This window comes from Felis catus, chromosome C2 (genome assembly GCF_018350175.1).
Source record: "Felis catus isolate Fca126 chromosome C2, F.catus_Fca126_mat1.0, whole genome shotgun sequence".
NCBI classification, from domain to species: Eukaryota; Metazoa; Chordata; class Mammalia; order Carnivora; family Felidae; genus Felis; species Felis catus.
Window position 1 is genome coordinate 83126031 of NC_058376.1, and position 19419 is coordinate 83145449.

The 19419-nt window shown below is 43.3% G+C and overlaps 1 protein-coding gene across 10 annotated transcripts in view; it reads left to right on the top strand.

Moving 5' to 3' along the window:
* The window catches only part of ABCC5 (ATP binding cassette subfamily C member 5), a 92593-nt gene that overhangs the window by 32003 nt on the left and 41171 nt on the right, over nt 1-19419 (top strand). For 4 of the 10 annotated variants that reach the window (XM_045037203.1, XM_003991868.6, XM_045037202.1 and 1 more), the window contains exons 3-11: nt 2840-2997; nt 3189-3344; nt 4019-4166; nt 9092-9325; nt 9486-9659; nt 10432-10579; nt 13521-13669; nt 14062-14169; nt 18224-18580. In XM_045037203.1, the coding sequence (XP_044893138.1) occupies nt 2840-2997; nt 3189-3344; nt 4019-4166; nt 9092-9325; nt 9486-9659; nt 10432-10579; nt 13521-13669; nt 14062-14169; nt 18224-18580 (1632 nt within the window). Of the gene's footprint in view, nt 1-2839; nt 2998-3188; nt 3345-4018; nt 4167-6651; nt 8329-8546; nt 8655-9091; nt 9326-9485; nt 9660-10431; nt 10580-13520; nt 13670-14061; nt 14170-18223; nt 18581-19419 lie in introns of those variants that run through there. The other 6 variants (XM_023260351.2, XM_023260352.2, XM_023260354.2 and 3 more) reach the window with 6 other exon arrangements.

The window sequence follows — 19419 nt, forward strand, 5'->3', positions numbered from 1 at the left end:
ACACAGAATCTGAAGCAGGCTCCAGGCTCCATGCTGTCAGCACAGAGCCTGATGCGGGGCTGAGACTCACGAGCCGCGAGATTGTGACCTGAGCCGAAGTCAAATGCTTGACAGACTGAGCCACCCAGGCGCCCCTCTAATATATGATTTTAAAACGTTCACAGTTTTACTCCAAGTTCTGCTATAGCCCCATCCCACAAATTTGGAAGTGCTATAATTTCTTAGCGTTTTGTTCAGAATATTTACTAATTTCCATTTTATATATTTAACTCATGTTATTTAGAAGTGTGTTGGGGTGCCTGGGTGGCTCAGTTGGTTAAGTGTCCAACTGTTGGTTTCGGCTTAGGTCATGATCTCACAATTTGTGGGTTCAAGCCCTGCATCGGTCACCATGCTGACAGTGTGGAGCCTGCTTGGGATTCTTTCCCTCTCTCTCTGCCTCTCTCCTGCTTGCTTTCTATCTCTCTTTCCAGCTCTCTCTCTCTCTCTCTCAAAATAAATAAATAAACATAAAAAAAAAAAGAAGTGTGTTGCATGATTTCTAAATATTTGGAGATTCTCTTGTGTTCTTTGTTACTGAATTTGAATTGAATTGCAAAGTGGTCAATGTATATACACCATGGTGATGTCAGTCTTTTGAAATTTGTTGAGGTTTGCTTTAGGGCCCAGCATGTAGTCCGTTTTGGCAAATATCCAGTGTGCACTTGAAGTGGTATTATTTTAATTTTTATCTTCTTCTGAAGCTTTGGATATCCAACTAAGGCTGGTCCTCACAACATTCTATACCTATTCTGTACGTATTCCCAGTTTCTACTTCCTTATAGTAGGTGTGTTTGTATTTTTAGTATATCTTTCTCCTTTCTCAACCCAATGGCTTTCTTCTTGTTGTGGTTATAGGCAGCCTAAAAGTTAAAAAAAAACCCAAAAAACCAAAAAACCTACCTTTGTTGTACTTAGTTTGTTATTAGGTTCCATAGTCCCTAACCACAAAATAAGTGTTCACCTAATACCTAAGTACTTTATAAAAGAGTTAATTCTGTGGCGCGTGGATGGCTCAGTCAGTTAGGCATCCGACTTCAGCTCAGGTCATGATCTCATGTTCTGTGAGTTCGAGCTCCACATCGGGCTCTGTGCTTACAGCTCAGAGCCTGGAGCCTACTTTGGATTCTGTGTCTCCCTCTCTGTCTGCCTCTCGCCCATTCACGCTCTGCCTTTCTCATTCTTAAAAAATAAATAAACATTAAAAAAAATTTTAAGTTAATTCGTTTCTTGGTATTGATTCATTTATCATGTTAATGTTGTTATATTCTTGAAACTGGTCTACCTTGCCTTTATCAAAAGGGAAAAAATGTGTTTCCCAGTTGGGAGGGCTGTGTACTTTCCCAATACTAAACAGTACCTTATCTTATCTGAAGATGCATAACTGTGTTGTGAACTAAAGCTATTGTATTTGAGGAGAGAGCCACCTAGGCATCCAGGTAACCTCCATGCATGAATTCATTTCCGCCAACATTTGAGTGGCCTCTGTTCTGTGTGGAAAAGAAGTGGTGCATAAAAACGGAGACTCTGCTTTGTGTAAGACGGTGTGTTAGGTGCTGCACTACTTAACTTTTCTTGATTTGGGGATCTATTCTTTCTTGCTGTTTCATAACCATTGCTGGAAATATTTGTGACAGTGTGAGAAAAGGATGATGTGCTTATAATCCATATCTGAGGAAAATAACACCTCTCTTCTGCAACAGGAAAATGTCAACTTTTAATTACTTTTAGACTAGACAAGGACACAGGTGTTCAAATTCTTGGCCCACCGTCTTCTGCCTCAGTCAGACTTTGAATTACATGTATTTCTGTTAATGTGATTAAGTGGTATTTATAAACGCTTTGTGGTAAATATGGTTGGTTAACTTTGTATTTCAACTCATGGGACCCTCAGCCTCATGCTGCAGATATCTGGGTATTGGAGCTCTTAGCTGTGCAGCCAGGTGAGAGCCCCTATTCTGCTCTCCCTGCTGCTGATAAAGGAGAAAGGGGGGAAACACGTGTACATACTGGCTTTTCTGTGTGACAAGGGCTGTTTAATTGGGGATGATTATGAAGTTCTTGTCATAGAAAATGGGCGACAGAATTTACAGTTAGTAGTGAAATAACTGACTCTCAGTTATTGGAAAATGAAAGATAAAACATTTTGGTGATAAAAATATAAGTTTTAGGGGCGCCCGGATGGCTCAGTCAGTTAAGCATCCAACTCTTGGTTTTGGCTCAGGTCATGATCCCCAAGATCGAGCCCTGCATCAGACTCTGTGCTGGGCATGGAGCCTGATTGGGAGTCTCTCTCTCCCTCTCTCTCTCTGCTCCTCTCCCCTGCTCATGCTCTCTCTCTCAAAAATAAATACAATACACTTTAAAATATATATAAATTTTAGAATATATAGCACAAAGAGTGAATCTTAATGTAAATGGTGGATTTTAGTCAATAGTAACATATCAGTATTGGTTCATCAATTTTAATAAATGTACCACCCTAATGGAAGGATGTTACTAGTGGAGGAAACAGATGGGGAAGAGGTGGGGAGATGAGGAGGTATGTGGGAACTCTCTGTACGTTTTGCTCAATTTTTCTGAACCTAAAAGTGCTCAAGAGTTTGGAAGTTCTATGTAACTGGTTTAATGTTCCTCAGCAAGTTCTTATCATACAAGTTAGTTTTAACCCCGAGTCTTGGGATTTCTCAGGTAAGACGAATCTGGTTTGCAGTTTGAGCTACTATGTCAGGTAGATTTGCCCCTCTGTTTTTGTAATGTTCATTAACTGTGCCCCTGCCTTCTCTATCTGTTAAAACAGTTGGAATGCCAAGATGCCTTGGAAACAGCAGCCCGAGCTGAGGGTCTTTCCCTGGACGCCTCCATGCATTCTCAGCTCAGAATCCTGGATGAGGAACATCCCAAGGGAAAGTACCATCACAGCTTAAGTGTTCTGAAGCCCATCCGGACCACTTCCAAGTAAGAGGCTCTGCCAGTTAATGACTTGTCTGTGAAGCACCAAAAGCATTTTTGAAAATTCGGGCTAAGATCAGACCATTTGGGAAGACCCATTTATAGTCAGGAACCGTTTGCTAAACAGCGTATTATAAATGCTGGCTAGCCTGTCTGTGTGCACTGACAATTTTGTGCTTTGGGTTTTCTCTCCTTAGACACCAGCACCCAGTGGACAATGCTGGGCTCTTCTCCTGCATGACTTTTTCTTGGCTTTCTCCTCTGGCCCGTGTGGCCCACAGGAAGGGAGAGCTCTCAATGGAGGACGTGTGGTCTTTGTCCAAACACGAGTCTTCCGATGTGAACTGCAGAAGGTAGGCGTCTCTGGTCCACCCTGGTCTCCCACATACTGGGTGCGTAGGGCCTGAGCTAGGAGGGTGGGTCCGGCAGTGTGATGCCCTCAGCTCTGTGTTCATTTAGGATCTGAGCTGTCCTCTGGAGGGAGGGTAGCCTGGGGATGACTTTCTCTTTGCTCTTCTGCTTTATCTCCTATTTCACCTTTAATCCTGTTTTAACCACGGGCTTTCTCTCTCTCTCTCAGCCCCGCTTCTCTTCCTGAGTCGACAGGGAAATTATGTTGCTGCCTTGTGACAGAATACATTTTTGTGGTAGCTGATTATCATGATTAAAATCTAGCTTACAACTTTACATTTGACTACAGGATTCTTCAGAAAGGGTTGGGGACCCTTGAGGAAGGCGCTCTTAGCCATGAGCAAATTCTGTTCAGGGATAATTTTTCTGGGGGGAAGGAAGGACTTTTGTTCTCATTATTTTCTATGTCATGAGGGACTCCCTATACAGGGTAAATATGTAGTTACCCAGGAAGGGTATTTTTTTCCCAGAAGGTGAAGTCCGCGTACACAGTTTAAAGGAGAGGCTCGTGTGAGTGGTGTCAAAGCCTGGAGGCAAAAAGCAATGGCAGGAGGGAATCTAGGGAGTGTCTGTTCACCTGGGGAGATGTGTAACGAGGACATGTGCCCTTGTTAAGACTAGAGAGACTGTGGCAAGAAGAGCTGAATGAAGTTGGGCCAGACGCCGCTTCCCTCCGAAGGGTTGTGTGGATCTTCTGCCGCACCAGGCTCATCCTCTCCATCGTGTGCCTGATGATCACACAGCTGGCTGGCTTCAGTGGACCAGTAAGTTCTAACCATCCTTTCTGACAGTCTCCAGGGGCCCGGCCATGGCCAGCTCTAACACTCTTGTTCTGTTGCAGGGGTTGTGCTCACCTTTGGGCTAGTTAGCAGCCTTAGAGTTGCCTCTAGGTCTGTTGAAAGGGAACAGTCGATTCTGGAGTGAATGGTGGCTTGTCAGCAGCTGGAAGGATGAGGGGCCATGTTGCCAGAGGAGAGCTGGACCTGGCTTGCTTTCCTGGGGCGGGTGAAAATGAATGATTCCAGCCCTGTGCAGGACTGTGCTTCTTTGCTGCGTGTCTACATGAAATGACAGTCTTGGTTTGGGGAGATGGTGTCTCACGGTGCTGTGAGTGGGCGAGAGCGGCGTTGTGTGGCGTAGGTTGCTGAGCCAGTGCTGGAGTCACACCGAATGCCTGGAGGCAGGGTTGTCACGTGTTTGGCGGTTCCGTGGCAAATGAGCCCGAAGAAACTAGAGGAGCGTTGAGGTTTTTAGAGTCTGACCTGGAGTCTGCTGAGTTCTGGTGTATGGTGTGAACTGTGCTGTAGGTGTTGGGGTGGTAGCCATGGTTTTTTCCTAGTGTGTACTGAAGCAGGGTAGGTAAGAGAGTGATGTTCACGCTGTTCTCTGGACACCTGTTTCTTACACCTGCTGTGCTTCCTTACACTTGAGACTTTGATTAAATCTATTCTCTGCATATTTGCCTTGAGGCATCGGAGCAGTAGTGCTACTTATACTGTGCATTTTCCGTGTGTGGGTAAGCTGGAGGTTCATGGTTTTGGTAAGTATATGCCTAAGATGCATGGTGATTAGGTAAAACTAATTTGCAGTTTTTCTGTGTTTTTTTTTTTTGTCATTATTGTTGTTTGTTTGTTTTTTGTTTTTTGGGTTTTTTTTTTTTAATGTTTGATGCCTTTTTAAAAGTTCTGATCTCTTTTCTGAAGCAGAGAACACTACTTTCCTGGTATTAGGTTTCTATATTAATTGACCAACTAACACACTTTTGTATAAGTTTTAAGTAAGAGAGACCATGTACCTGGATATTATGTTATTGACCAAAATGGCAAACATGTTCATAGGACCAGCTTCCCCCAAGAAGAGCTTCTGTCATTGTTTCACTACAGGGCTGGTGGCTGCTCTGGATCTTCTGTGGAATTCCTTGAGCTGGATAGCACAGTATACAGGCTTTCATGATTCCATTTGGCCAGTGCAAGAAGTTCATTGGCTCCCCCCCATACAAAAAAAAAAAAAAAAAAAGAAAAAAAGAAAGAAAGAAAAAAGAAAAGAAAAGAAAGGAAGAAAGGGAAGAAATTCCATAGATTACTGCAATTTTAAGTTTTTATTTGGGGAAAAAAAAGCTACCTATGCATGTTCAGTTTGGGGCCTACAGTCACTCCCTCGAGCATCTGCATATTCCTTAATCTCTCTTTTAAGGCACTGCGTACTGGATTGCTAACTCTAGTAAACTCTTCTAGATGCCAGGGAACACTGAGAGCCTTCCTTTAATAGGAAAACTGCAGCACGCTTTTCCTTCTCTCTACCCTCTTGGGGAAGAGCAACTTAAGGCCTGTGTTATTTCATGTGATTCCATCCTAGAACAATTGAGAAAGCAATGGTCCCACCCGTAGTCTATCTAAATGATAAAAAGATTTAAAACTATAAGCAAAGCAAACTTCTTCTTTTTTTTTTTTTTTTTTGGAGCTCCAGTTCTTATAAATTTTTTTTTAATTGGAAATTGAAGAATCAGGCTGGTTTTGAGATTAGTACTAGCAATGAGCATACCTTCTGTTCTGTGGATTTAAATCCTTTCGAAGAACATCCATTTTAGATTTTTGGACATTTTCTAATGTGGCACGACTTTCAAACTGGCTCAGTCTGTTCTTCTAGAAATCTATGTAAGAACCGACTCCCCAAATATGGGGATATTTCTGATCTCCTCTCAGGCCTCACTGAACCTTGGTAGCCACATGCAGAATATATGAAACAATGAAGTTAATGTGTGTGTATGTTTTTTAACTGGCTGGACGTTTGTACATCGAGATGATCCAAGGTTTCAGTGATGCCGGTGGACCAGAGCTCTGTGCAGAGTGTCCAAAGGTCACAGTAGTGTTAACGGAGTAGCAGAACGTATATGGGTATGGTCCTGACCTAACATGAGTGGCCAGACTTGCTAAGGTCTTGCTAAAGTTGTGACCTCCTTGGATTCAAACAATTTAAAAAGACCAGGCCTGACCTATGATTTTTTTGTGTAAAGAATTAGCATCCACCCTGTAGATCTGCAAGAGAAGACTACCTCCTGCAGCACTACATCTCGGTGAATGCTAACTCTGCTCCAGGGCCTTTTGGGGAAAGGGCAGTGAATAGCCTCTAGAGAGGTAAGTTTCCCACCCTCCCCACCTCTCCCCAGCTGCAGCTTGCTTGGTGCTGTCAGGATCTGGATTTGGGGGGAGTCTCTCTGTAGTGGAACCAGTGACAGAAGCTGTTCTTTAGAATTTTCAGGATGGCTGTATTCTGCGGTCAGAATGAGAGAGTCAAGCTGGGCAGAATCTCTCGCCAAGAGTTCAGGTAAGGTAATGTTTATTCACTGGGAATGCTTTCCACAGCCAGACAGCTATTCTGACAATCTCGAGTTTTCCTCCCAGTTTGTTTGCATTTAAATGATAAGTTTGTAACTTTTTAAAACTAAATTTTGGTTGGATTTTTCATGAAAAACCTTTTTTTCTTTATCCCATGCAAAATGGTTTGAAATGTAATTGTTTTTTTTTTTTTTGTTTTTTTTTTTAAACCCTGTGTGTTGGAAATTCTTTAATCTGCTGTTTCCTCTTTCCCCCCACCCTCTGAAAGTTTTACATAATGTCAGCCTTCATTATGTCTTTGACTTTCCCCCGGCTCCTCACCTCCGGGAGGTACTAATGCTATTGCCCGGTGCTGAAAGATGGCACTGTAAAGGTATGGGAAGGAAGGAACCCCAAACTACAACCTGCTGTCCTTTCACGCCTTCCTTTGGAGACTGTTCCATCAGTGCCGAGGTGTGTGAGAAAATGCTTTACTGCATCGCCATCTTACTGAGTTGCTTCACGTGAGGAAAAATGGGGTTTTGACCCTGCCACTCAGTGACTCAGTTCCACATTTTGGATTGCATACTGGAAAAGAAGCCAATCTTCTTGCTAGTAAACCAACAACCCAGCTGTATGCAGTGGTGACCCAAACAATGGATATAAACCTAAAAATCTGAGGGAGGGGAGAGGTGGAATACAATAGTGCTTGGAATCTGAAATCTCATTTATTTGATCAGGTTGTTTGCCGACACTTGACAGAAATCTGATTGGTGGGGATCTCTTAGGATCTAGTGGACATCTGGTATTAATTTCCTTTCAGGAAAAATGAGAAATGCCAGTTAACCAGAGAGCGTCTGGGTTCTGGAATTCAGTATTAGCCGCCTCAGGACAATTGTGTCTGGCCTCCATTTTTGTCTGTCATTCAGAGCTGGCTTCCATCTACAGTACCTTTTGCTATAAGGATCCGGGGTAGTTGGGTGGATGGGTTTCTCATTAATTTTTTTTTTTCTTCCTTCAGGGTGGGGGATTGGTTTGGCTTTCTTTTGTCGTGGCTTGTTTTCTTTCATTTTTGGCAAGATCGATTTTAGCTGCAAGGACTTGAAAAGACTCTGAAGGATCCCACCAGTTTTTCCTTGAGGCCTAGATTTTTGTATTCTGTCCTGAACAGAAGTCATTCATCACAGCCTGCTGAACCAATAGCGCCAGTGATTTTAAGCAGAGCTACCTCTTTGGGGAGTTTTTAGTTTTTTGTTTTTTTGTTTTTTAATTCTCTTTCCTTAGCAGCAAGGTCTTATTCCTGGAGAATCTCCTCCACTGCAGCCTCCCTGCAGCTTCAGGAGCCTTAATCGATTAAGTGCTGTCAGCTTGATGTACTACTCCGGACTCTGGAAACAGATATCGGTTCTATTCTGTATTTCCACTGTGTGTAGCTAAAACAACAGTCGGAGGCCCGATGACCTGTTAGACGGCTAGCCTTGTATAACTCGACTCTGTATGTTCCCATGTATGTTACCGCAATGCTCCTCCTGTTGTACAGTGTCTGTGAGATGCTCTTTGAAGATGGTACTTTTTTTTTTTTTCATTTTCAATAAAAGTACATTACCTCCCACTTCCTGGTATTTAATCCTGTTGCTGAATGTGCCTTGTGTGAGTGTGTGCTCCGGCGTTGCAGGACCTCAGAGCTGGAGGTGGCACTCGGTGGTTCTTGGGGGCTGGCTGCCTTCCCTCACTGCAGGTGGTGTTAGACATATACTACCTGAGGTAACATGTTTTTGTTTTTGGGAGGGAGTGGGGAGTGGGGAGGGTCCGTGGGAGGGTTTCTGGATTTTGGATAGTCTGCTTTGTTTGCTGTCTTCTGTACTATTAAACTGCCGATGTTTATTTTCAGGAATGTTTTGCAAATGCACTTCTCACTCTTCCCCAGTCCAACTGTAGGTACACTGTTCCTTTTTATCAAATAAGCACGTTTGAAACGATCCAAAAAAAAAAAAAAAGGTCTTAATTTCATTTAAAGAAATGTATCAGTGTGTGGAGATACTGGAGTAAGGTCAAATAGATACTTTTTAATGACCGTGTGTTTAGAATTAATTTCAGCTCATGGACAGGTTTATGTTACATTAGAAAGAGTAACGGTTTTGGTGGTGTCCTGAAGGAAGAAAATTTCAGATTAGACATACCTGCGAAATGCCCTGAATAAATACCCGCAGGCCACGTAGTCCGTAAGATTTGGTCCTTCAAGGTCTTTCTCTGCTTATGTACGTACGTACCACTGCACAGTGGAGCTGCTTCCTCTTTCTAACTTAACATAAAACTGTGGCGTGATGTGTGGGTGCTGTGGAGATGTTGACAGTGGGGTGTGTTTCTCCCTGTAGGCCTTCGTGGTGAAACACCTCTTGGAATACACCCAGGTCACAGACTCTAACCTCCGGTACAGCTTGCTCTTAGTCCTGGGCCTCCTCCTGACGGAAGTCGTGCGCTCCTGGTCACTTGCACTGACTTGGGCATTGAATTACCGAACTGGCGTCCGCTTGCGAGGGGCCATCCTGACCATGGCATTTAAGAAGATCCTTAAATTAAAGAACATTAAAGAGAAGTCCGTGGGGGAGGTGAGTACAGGGTGTTTGCTTCAGGGCAGAGGGAAAGCTCCCAGCTTGAGCTCTTTCTTTCCGTTGGATCTCTGCTTTGTCCTGCCTCTTCCTCCTGAGACGAGTGGCTGAGTGGCCAGCATCCTCGCGGGGTCCTCTCACTGCTCTCTATGTCTCGTAGCTCATCAACATGTGCTCCAATGACGGGCAGAGGATGTTTGAGGCAGCCGCCGTTGGCAGCTTGTTGGCTGGAGGACCCATTGTTGCCATCTTAGGCATGATTTATAATGTAATTATTCTAGGACCAACAGGCTTCCTAGGATCAGCTGTTTTTATCCTCTTTTACCCAGCAATGGTGAGTAAGACTCCTTCCCGTATTTTAGCAGCTTTTCCTTAAAATGAGTTATTTCCATTAGGTTTTATGTAGTAGGCACCACTGAGACATCACATCTCTGACCGGAAATTTCCTCAAAGCAGGTACCTGGTTTGGAAAACTCTAAGGTGTCACTTGAATAAAGACCATGGCTCTTAATGAGATTTAAGAAAGATAATCTGGGTGCCTGGGTGGCTCAGTCATTTACACGTCTGACTCTTGGTTTCGGCTCAGGTCATGATCTCACGGTTCTTGAGTTTGAGCCCCCACATCAGGCTTTGCGCTGGCAGTGAGGAGCCTGCTTGGGATTCTCTCTCTCCTCTCTCTGCCCCTCCTCTGCTCCTGCTCTCTCTGTCTTTCTCCTCAAAATAAATAAGTAAACTTAAAAAAATTACAAAATAAAATAAAAAAGAGAATCTGAGTGAAGGAGGAGGCCTCCAGCTAACACGGGAGTGTTGAGTCTCTTCATCTCGAGTTGATACTAACTGATAAGGCTCTTCTGCTTCCCTTTGGTAGCATTCAATATCTGTAATTACCATGAGAACAAATACTTGTCTTAACTTCCTTCCAAAGATGTAAGAATTAAATACTATTTTATTCTAATTTAATAGACCACTTTTATTAAAAAGCAGTACACCTACCTGATGCTCATTTTATTTATAATAATCTTGAGCAGATTTATTTCCCAGAAAGGCTGGACGGTTCTTAAGTTTGAATAAGCCCTGACTTGGCACAACATTGCTTTTCCTTTCAGATGTTTGTATCCCGGATCACTGCATATTTCAGGAGAAAATGTGTGACCACCACTGATGAACGTGTCCAGAAGATGAATGAAGTCCTCACTTACATTAAATTTATTAAAATGTATGCCTGGGTCAAAGCATTTTCTCAAATTGTACAAAGTGAGTTTAAGATTTTATATGTGTGTCTGGTAGAAGGGCTTTAGTGTCTTAGCTTCCTGAGCACATTAGCTGCTAGGAATCCTAATGTCATAGGATCATAATATCTTATATTCTTATAATATCTTATGATCTTATATTGAAAGGGATCTTAGAGACTTGAACCCATAATCTCTTCTTACACAGGAGGAAATTAAGACCAGAAAATTGTGATTTTTCCCAAGATAACTAAGCCAGTTATGAGTAATTAATTCAGTTTCAAAGCCGCCTATCTATACTGTCATCCTGCCCATTATTTTGTGGCCTAGCCATGAAGACATTACAGAAAACAGTATCAAGTGGCTATTGAGGGCTTCGCCCTCCCCTCCCCACCACAGGTGCATGTACACCACAGGTAGTGAGTGAAATGTAAGATCCTGGGGGAGCAGGAGAAGTGCCGGGCAGGGGGTCAAGACAGCGGGGCTCTGGGTCTAGCTCAGCTCCTCACTCATCGTGGTTTTTGGTTTGTTGTTTTATTTTTATCTTTTCAAACAATTGACTTATGTTGAGTCACAAGGCCTGTCCTGGCCCTATCCTGGTTATCATGATCAGTAAATTCAACGCAGACAGAGACTTGTCTAATATTTAAATACCAAATGATGGACCTTAAAAAAGATGATCTTTAGGGGCGCCTGGGTGGCTTAGTCGGTTAAGCATCTAACATCTGCTCAAGTCATGATCTCACGATTATGAGTTCGAGCCCCACTTCGGGCCATGTGCTGACAGTGCAGAGCCTGCTTGGGATTCTCTCTCTCCCTCTCTCTCTGCCCTTCTCCTACTTGTGAGTGCTCTCTCTCTCTCAAAATAATAAACCTTTTTAAAAAGGTGACATTTAAGAAGGATATATTTAAAGGCACTTTGGAGTTGAAAAAAGAAGATGTATTTACATTTAAACTTAATTTAAGTATAAAAAATGTGGGCTGTTAATTGACCATCACCTCATAGTGAGCTAACAATACATTACAGTGACAAAAGTTAATGCAATTTTAGGTTGAATAGAAATACAGTGTTCAGAGCAAGGAAGCTATTTTAGTTTTACTGCTTGGTTTCTCGATTAAATCTTCAGGAACATTGTGTCCAGTTCACACGCTTATTTATCAGTGGTCATCAGGAGGAGGTGGCCACTCAGAGGTGTCCAGCAGTGGGTTAGGCAGCTTTGTTAAGTAGTGAATTCATTGCCAATAGAATGGAATAAATGGATGCTAACTGGATATCTGCCCAGCATGTTTTAGGCAAGGTGACTGCCCACGGTCCTTTCTGGCTCTCTCACTCTGTGGTTTCATAATTTTATTTCTGAGAGTCCACTCTTTCTTCAGCCCCTGACTCTGGTGTCTTTACCTGTGTGTGTTAGTTTGAAAAGAGCATTCTTGCTCATTATGGACTTAGGCAAGTTATACAGTAAATGTGAAAGCAATGAGTTAGATTTGTAAAAATATGACTTAGGAGCTAGCTCTGAGGATAGTTCGCAATGTCTTGGGCAGTGGTAATACCTTTAAGGTCAGTGCAAAGCTTCTCAGAATTGCTTATATGTTTTAAAAAAATAGGGGTGCCTGGGTGGCTAAGTTGGTTAAGCATCCTACTCTTGATTTTGGCTCAGGTCTTGATCTCACATCTCATGGGATTGAGCCCTGAGTCGAGCTTCAGGCTGACAGCATGGAGCCTACTTGGGATTCTTTCTTTCTCCGTGTCACTCTACCCCTCCCCTGCTCGCATGCATGCACACTTTCTCCCCCTCTCTCTCTGTCTCAAAAATAAACATTAAAAAACCCTGCATACACAAAACGCACCACTTTGTTGTCATACTTCCTATTCCGTGGTCTTCAGTACTCTAGGGTTGCTCTGTTAATAAAGGTCGCAGTTTTGCAAATATTTAAGAAAAATCATTCTGCCTACCAAAGTTGTATTTCACTCACTTTCTCTCAATCATCCTCACTGCTTTTTGTGTGAAAGCCTTTACCCAGCACTGACATACAGTAGGCACTGTGGTAAACCTGAGTTCTTTTTTAATTCTCCATTACTGTGGTAGTCTTTTCTGTAATTACCTGGGCAGGAAATAAACAACACGCAGGTAAGCAAACAAAACTGCTGATTGCAGATGCAGTTACTCTGCTCATTCCTTTTAGATGTAAGATGTTTGCAAGAAAAATCAGACTAAGGCAGAAGATGATCACTGCACTGATATGTAGGGACTGCTTTCTGTTACATTTGTTCCTATGACTTGATCCCATTTCAGGCTTGTATACCAGCATTAATGGTAATAATTGATAGTCACGTTGACCTAGGTTTTTATATTATAGGTGTTAAAGAGTTGTTTTTTTTTTTTTTAATGCTTGCTTATTTATTTATTTATTTATTTATTTATTTATTTATTTATAAATGTTTATTTATTTTTGAAAGAGAGAGACAGAGCACAAGCAGGGGAGGGGCAGAGAGAGAGGGAGGAGGACACAGAATCCAAAGCAGGTTCCAGTCTCTGAGCTGTCAGCCCAGAGCCCAACATGGGGCTCAAACCCACAGATTGTGAGATCATGATCTGAGCCAAAGTCAGATGCTCAACTGACTGAGCCAGCCAGACACTCCTTAATGCTTGTTTATTTTTGAGAGAGAGGGAGAGAGAGAGCGCGCGCTCATGTGCATGCTAGTGGGGGAGGGGCAAGGGGCGAGGTGGGCAGAGGATCCGAAGCAGGCTCTGCCCAGACAGTAGACAACTCGATGCAGGTCTCGAGCTCATGAGCGAACCATGAGACCGTGACCTCAGCGAAAGTTAGACACCTAACCAACTGAGCCACCCAGGCACCCCAAAGAGTTGTTTTAAACCCTGTGTGGCTGAAGACCTACCAAGTCTTTGGTGACAGAGGAGCAAATTGGCTTGCCTTTCAGCAATTGGCTTGCTTTTTATTCTTAGAAATCCGAGAGGAGGAACGTCGGATATTGGAAAAAGCTGGATACTTTCAGAGCATCACTGTTGGTGTAGCTCCCATTGTGATGGTGATTGCCAGCGTGGTGACATTCTCTGTTCACATGACCCTTGGCTTTGACCTGACGGCAGCACAGGTCGGTGAGCCCTCAGGGCTTGGGAAAATTTTAGAAATACCACATATAGAGATACTCTGGTCCTCTTGTTTCTGGATTTGGAGGTGCCCCCAATAATCGGAAGGTATTTTTCTTTTATGTGATTAAGCTGAGAAGTAAGAAGAGTAAAGACTCAGGTCTAAGCACAAATAAAGTTATGGGTTATTTTTAAGTCAACCCAACTTCAGATTTAATTGTGAAAATACAGATCATCCTTTGGTTCAGATTTACTGAGAATTTTAATTGAAGGTCTCATAAAAGCTCTACCTTTAAAAAAAGCATATGTGACTCATACCAACTTGACAGTCAAGTTTCAGCTTCCTTTAAACCTGAAAGGAAAGTGATGATGTCTTGTTATTTTTTCCTATTTTCAGGCTTTCACAGTGGTGACCGTCTTCAATTCCATGACTTTTGCTTTGAAAGTAACACCATTCTCTGTAAAATCCCTCTCGGAAGCATCGGTTGCTGTTGACAGATTTAAGGTGAGTGGCTCCCTTCCCCTCCTCCATGTCAGGAGCCATCCCTGGCAAAGCTCACCGCTGCCTTTATTCCAATGGGCCACACAAGGCTGGCTGCACTTGGTTTTTCACCTTTTGGCAAGTTGGTAAGAAAGAGGGTAGTGGAGGAGAGTGAATTAAGGGACGAGACTAGTTACCTTTTCAAGTGAACGTGAAATTTACCTTTTATTGATGACCCACCTAGTTCTGGGCTCCCAGGATTTGTGTTCCCCTTCAGAGCTGAGCCTTTCTTCCTGGCCCTTATATGGGTATATGTCGTAACTTTCTAGGCCTTTCAGTGATTCATACCTGGAAGATCAGAAATGTTATGTGACTGTCAGCTTTTCTTCACCTCAGTCTAGCGTCTACCTCTACCAAAATGCTGTTGTCATTTTGTTTGGTCAATACTCTAAGCCTTTTTTTGATACTTTTTTTCCCTGCCCTGTAGTTGCCACTCATGATGCAGGGAATGCAGTGATATGGGAATAGTCATAAAATGAGACCACGTTGCAAAGTGCAACTAAGGAGATAGCAGGGTTTTTCTGGGGGTGGTTAGTTGATCATGCCTCAGTTGTGTTCTTTGTGCCTTCAGAATAATACAAAGAGATGAGATATGTTGAGGAAGGTAGAGGGATATTTGAAAATCATGGTTAATACTTTTTTAAACAGGAACAGCACCTGTGTGGGCTGCAATTCCTTGACAATGCCCCTGTGTGGAGTAGCTTCTGGACTCCTGCTAAGCCTTCTTGGCTAGTGAGAACAATGCAAAAGCAATGTTTGTTGCTTGAAGGTTTGGGGCTCAGATGTTTGAGGCATTGATATCCTCACCTTAGATATTCAGGAGAAAACAAATTTGGCATGATGGAGAATATGAAGAATGCAATATAGCTTTCTGTGATTTATTTATATCCTATTTGTTTACAGTTAACAAGGCGAATTTTGTTTGGGCAAGAAAGCCAGTCCTCAAGAATGCGTCCCCAGCTCTGTGCCCTCCCTCATTCCAGCCTGGCTGCTAGAAGGCTAAGAGCCAGAGCTATATAAAAGAAATGGTCTAATTATAATCAGAGCTTTATTTTGCCCAATCTACAGTATCTAGTCTTGGAAGAAAGTAAATGTTTTGACCATAAGTTTGTCCCTCTGTCCTTGTTAGTGGATGGATTTGGTAGCATCTTGGATGAAAGAATAAGAGTTTATAGTATAGGTTTGTCCTCCCCATGTTTTTCAAGAGCTTTCTTGTCTTCATTTACTGGTGAGGACTTGGTATTAGCAGGTGGCTTTTCACATCATAGCTCCTTCCTCTATCCAGGGAACTTCAGAGTTAATAATAGAAGCAAAATCACTCACAGCTGTATTATATGCCCCATGAGCCTTCAGTTCCATTCTGTCTTATTCTTCTTAGCAGTCTCCTCCAGCCCCTCCTCTCTCTCACCTTCCCCTTACCCCTCCTCCTCCTTCCAGGAGGATGATAACATGTAGAAAGGCAGTAAGAAGCCACCCTGTGACTTTTCTGATAAGATAGTCATCAGTATAGGGTTGCCAGTTTTAGCAAATGAAAAGACACCCAGTTAGTTAATAACTGCATGGGACATGCTTATACTATAAAATTACTCAATGGTTGTATAGAGTCAAAATTTAACTAGGTGTCCTCTATTTTATCTGGCGACCCTCTGTCCCCTCTTCTGCTCAATAGATACATTCCAAGTGAATGAGGGTTGTGTTTTGATACTGTCCTATGATAAAGTTGAGGTTTATGGGTTTGGTGTTTTGTTTTGTTTTGTTTTTTAATGTTTATTTATTTTGAGAGAGAGCACATGTGCAAGGGAGGGGCAGAGGGAGAAGGAGAGAATCCCAAGCAGGCTCCGCACCTGCAGCACAGACCCCAACACCAGGTTTGATCTCATGAACTGTGAGATCATGACCTGAGCTGAAATCAAGAGTCAGACGTTCAACTGACTGAGCCACCCAGGCACCCCGAGGTCTATGGTTTATGTACCTCTAAGAGTCTGTTGTCCTGGTAGGTGCCAGTTCAGATAGATATAAATTCAAGTGTTATGAGGCCCTTGTGTGCCTCAGCATGTCTCAGGAGGAGGCAGGCTGCAGGGAGCCCATGGGAAGGAGATGTGGGGAAGGAGCTGTGCAAACTACAGGCAAAGGCTTATTTTTTTAATCGTCCTTTGAGGCCTGAAAGAGCCTTTTAATATTTCCTTAGGGGAGAGCAATGGTGGGAGATCTGTCAGCATATGGGTGTACTCTGTGAAGGTGGTCAAGATATTTGGCATGTTGTTCTTAGTTCAGTCTTTCTAGAAGACTCTGAACAAATGAAACCAACAGCTGTTTTTGGAAATTAAACCTAAGGTTGATCAAGAGTGAAGACTATCGAGGATATTTAGAACCATGACACTTCTGGGAAGATTGGAGATTAGGAATGGATAGGAGGTGTTGGAATCAAAGGAAGGAAAAGAGGAAGCTACACGTTTAAGATCCAGGGGAAAGGGCTCGCTCTAAGGGAAGGGGATTATATGTTACATTTAATAACACCGTCAAAAGGGTGCCTGGGTAGCTCGGTCAATTAAGCATCTGACTCTTGATTTCAGCTCAGTTCATATGATCTCACAGCTTTGTGAGTTTGACCCTGCGTCGAGCTCTGTGCTGACAGTGTGGAGCCTGCTTGGGATTCTCCCTCTCTCTCTGCCCCTCCCTCCACTCTTTCTCTGTCTCTTTCAAAATAAATTAATTAATTTTTAAAAATACCCACAAACTTTAAAATAGTTGGGGGTTCTCAGTAAATAAGCAGAATCCTGACCCTGAAAGTCACCTTTTTCTCTAAAGGTGCTTTCTTTCTTTGTAATGTTTAACCTTTTTTTTTTTTCGACATTTTTTTTTTTTTTTAATTTATTTTTGGGACAGAGAGAGACAGAGCATGAACGGGGGAGGGGCAGAGAGAGAGGGAGACACAGAATCGGAAACAGGCTCCAGGCTCCGAGCCATCAGCCCAGAGCCTGACACGGGGCTCGAACTCACAGACCGCGAGATCGTGACCTGGCTGAAGTCAGACGCTTAACCGACTGCGCCACCCAGGCGCCCCTAACCTTTTTTTATTAAAAAAAAATTATTTTTATCATATTGGAAATCCAACTGGGATAGCATTCTGTGATCTCCAGTTTAAGAGAGCTGTCAGAAGTGGATTCAAAATCATGGGCACATATAAGGTTTACTGCAGTTAGTATTTTGAATCTAATTTCAGAAACACTCAGCTTTTCAATCATTCTTCTTTTCTTCCCCTAGCATAACTCAGAGGGTCTCTGGGAATAAGTGGGAGGAAAATCTTGTTGTTTCCCAAGGATGTTTCTGAGGGAGGAGATAGCCTTCACTTCCTCCCAAGTCTGTTCCTTTGGTTGTTTGAATCCTCTCAAGTTTCTAGGCAGGATTTTGAAGACATGAGAACTTGTTGCCAAGAAGAGGCATTCTGCCTGTGATATAGGCTTAGGTACTCCCTTCCGACCCATCAAGCTAGGCGTGGTCGTGATCTCAGCTCCCTCTTCCCGCCAGACATGAGCCATGTTGTAGGTGAGGGAAGAACATAGGCTTTGAGGTTCCACAGGAGTGTTCTGGAAGGGGAACAGAGTGATGAGGGTCTGTCTGTTCAGGAGAGAAGCATGCCCTTTGGTTTTTCTGCTTGCATTTTACTACCTGCTGTTTGGCAAGTCATGGGTGAGAACGAGGGGCTGTAGACAGGTTAGTTAATTGTGCTTTGGCCACGATAGATTGGTAGAAAGGAAAAGGTAGGTTAGGATGTGATTGGCAGTGTGGAACGCTGGGCCATTGAGATGGCTGCTGTCCCTTCTGAGGGTGTCCCCACACCCCTGTGACCTCTCGATGGGCCTGAGGCTGGGCTACACTAATGAGCTACCTTTTGCCCTTCAGCTTCCTTCCACTGTATAGCCTGATGTGTTTTGCTACGTGAGTGTGCGCCCTAGGCTTGTCCCCCTGGTCTTGATCCAGTGTCTCATCTTTGCACCTCTCTCACAACTCCTATCAGAGTTTGTTTCTGATGGAAGAGGTTCACATGATAAAGAAAAAACCAGCCAGCCCTCACATCAAGATAGAGGTGAGAAATGCCACCTTGGCATGGGACTCCTCCCACTGCAGTGTCCAGAACTCACCCAAGCTGACCCCCAAAACGAAAAAAGACAAGAGGGCTGCCAGGGGCAAGAAAGAGAAGGTGAGACAGCTGCAGCGCACTGAGCAGCAGGCGGTACTGGCAGAGCAGAAAGGCCACCTCCTCCTGGACAGCGACGAGAGGCCCAGTCCTGAGGAGGAGGAGGGCAAGCACATCCACCTGGGGATCCTCCGCTTGCAGAGGACCCTGTACAACATCGACCTGGAGATCGAAGAGGTAAGCCCTCCGCCTCCCCCGTTCCCCACCTGCGCTCCATCCATCTGCAGGTGTCTGCGGGTGTCTCTTCCGGCCGGAGTAGGCAGGTGCTTTCCTTATAGCAAAGTCCTCTGTGGCTGGGGACTCATTTTGAGCTAAAGAGCAAATCTGGCCAGCTCCAACTCTACAAAGGCATATTTAGGCATCTAACAATAGAAATTAATATCAACTGATCTCATGAGATGCTCATTTTACAAGCAAGGAAATGAAGCATTCAAGTGGATTTTCCAAGATCTTGCTCTGAATAGATTCTAGTTGTTAGAGTTGTGTGTGAGCTGTAATAATTACTTCTGGTTATTATAACTCTGGGTGAACTTCTCATTACCACCAAGCTGTGCATAGCACAGAACCTGGCCCATAGGAAGAACTCTCAGTGCTACTATTAGTGACAAATCTATTGTAATGTTTTATCTATTTGTATACCCTTACGGAAGTATAATTAACAGCCAATGTTAAATTAGTTTCAGGCGTACAACGTATTGATTCTGTAATTGTTTATTTTTAATGTAAATGAAGGATCATTATGGTGTATGATGTCACAGCCCAGGTAGCACAGGACTAGAGTCTCTCAGAGCGGTTCCTGCACAGAGTGGCTGGAACAGACTCCACTTCAGGGCTCTGCAAATACAGTCTATGACTGGTTTCCACCAGCACCATATTGAAGGGTGAACCATTTAGAGGGTCTGAGATGTGTGTGTGTGTGTGTGTGTGTGTGTGTGTGTGTGTGTGTGTGTGTGTATGTACATACATACATATATATACACATACATACATTCATCAGCCATTTTTTTGAGTGCCAG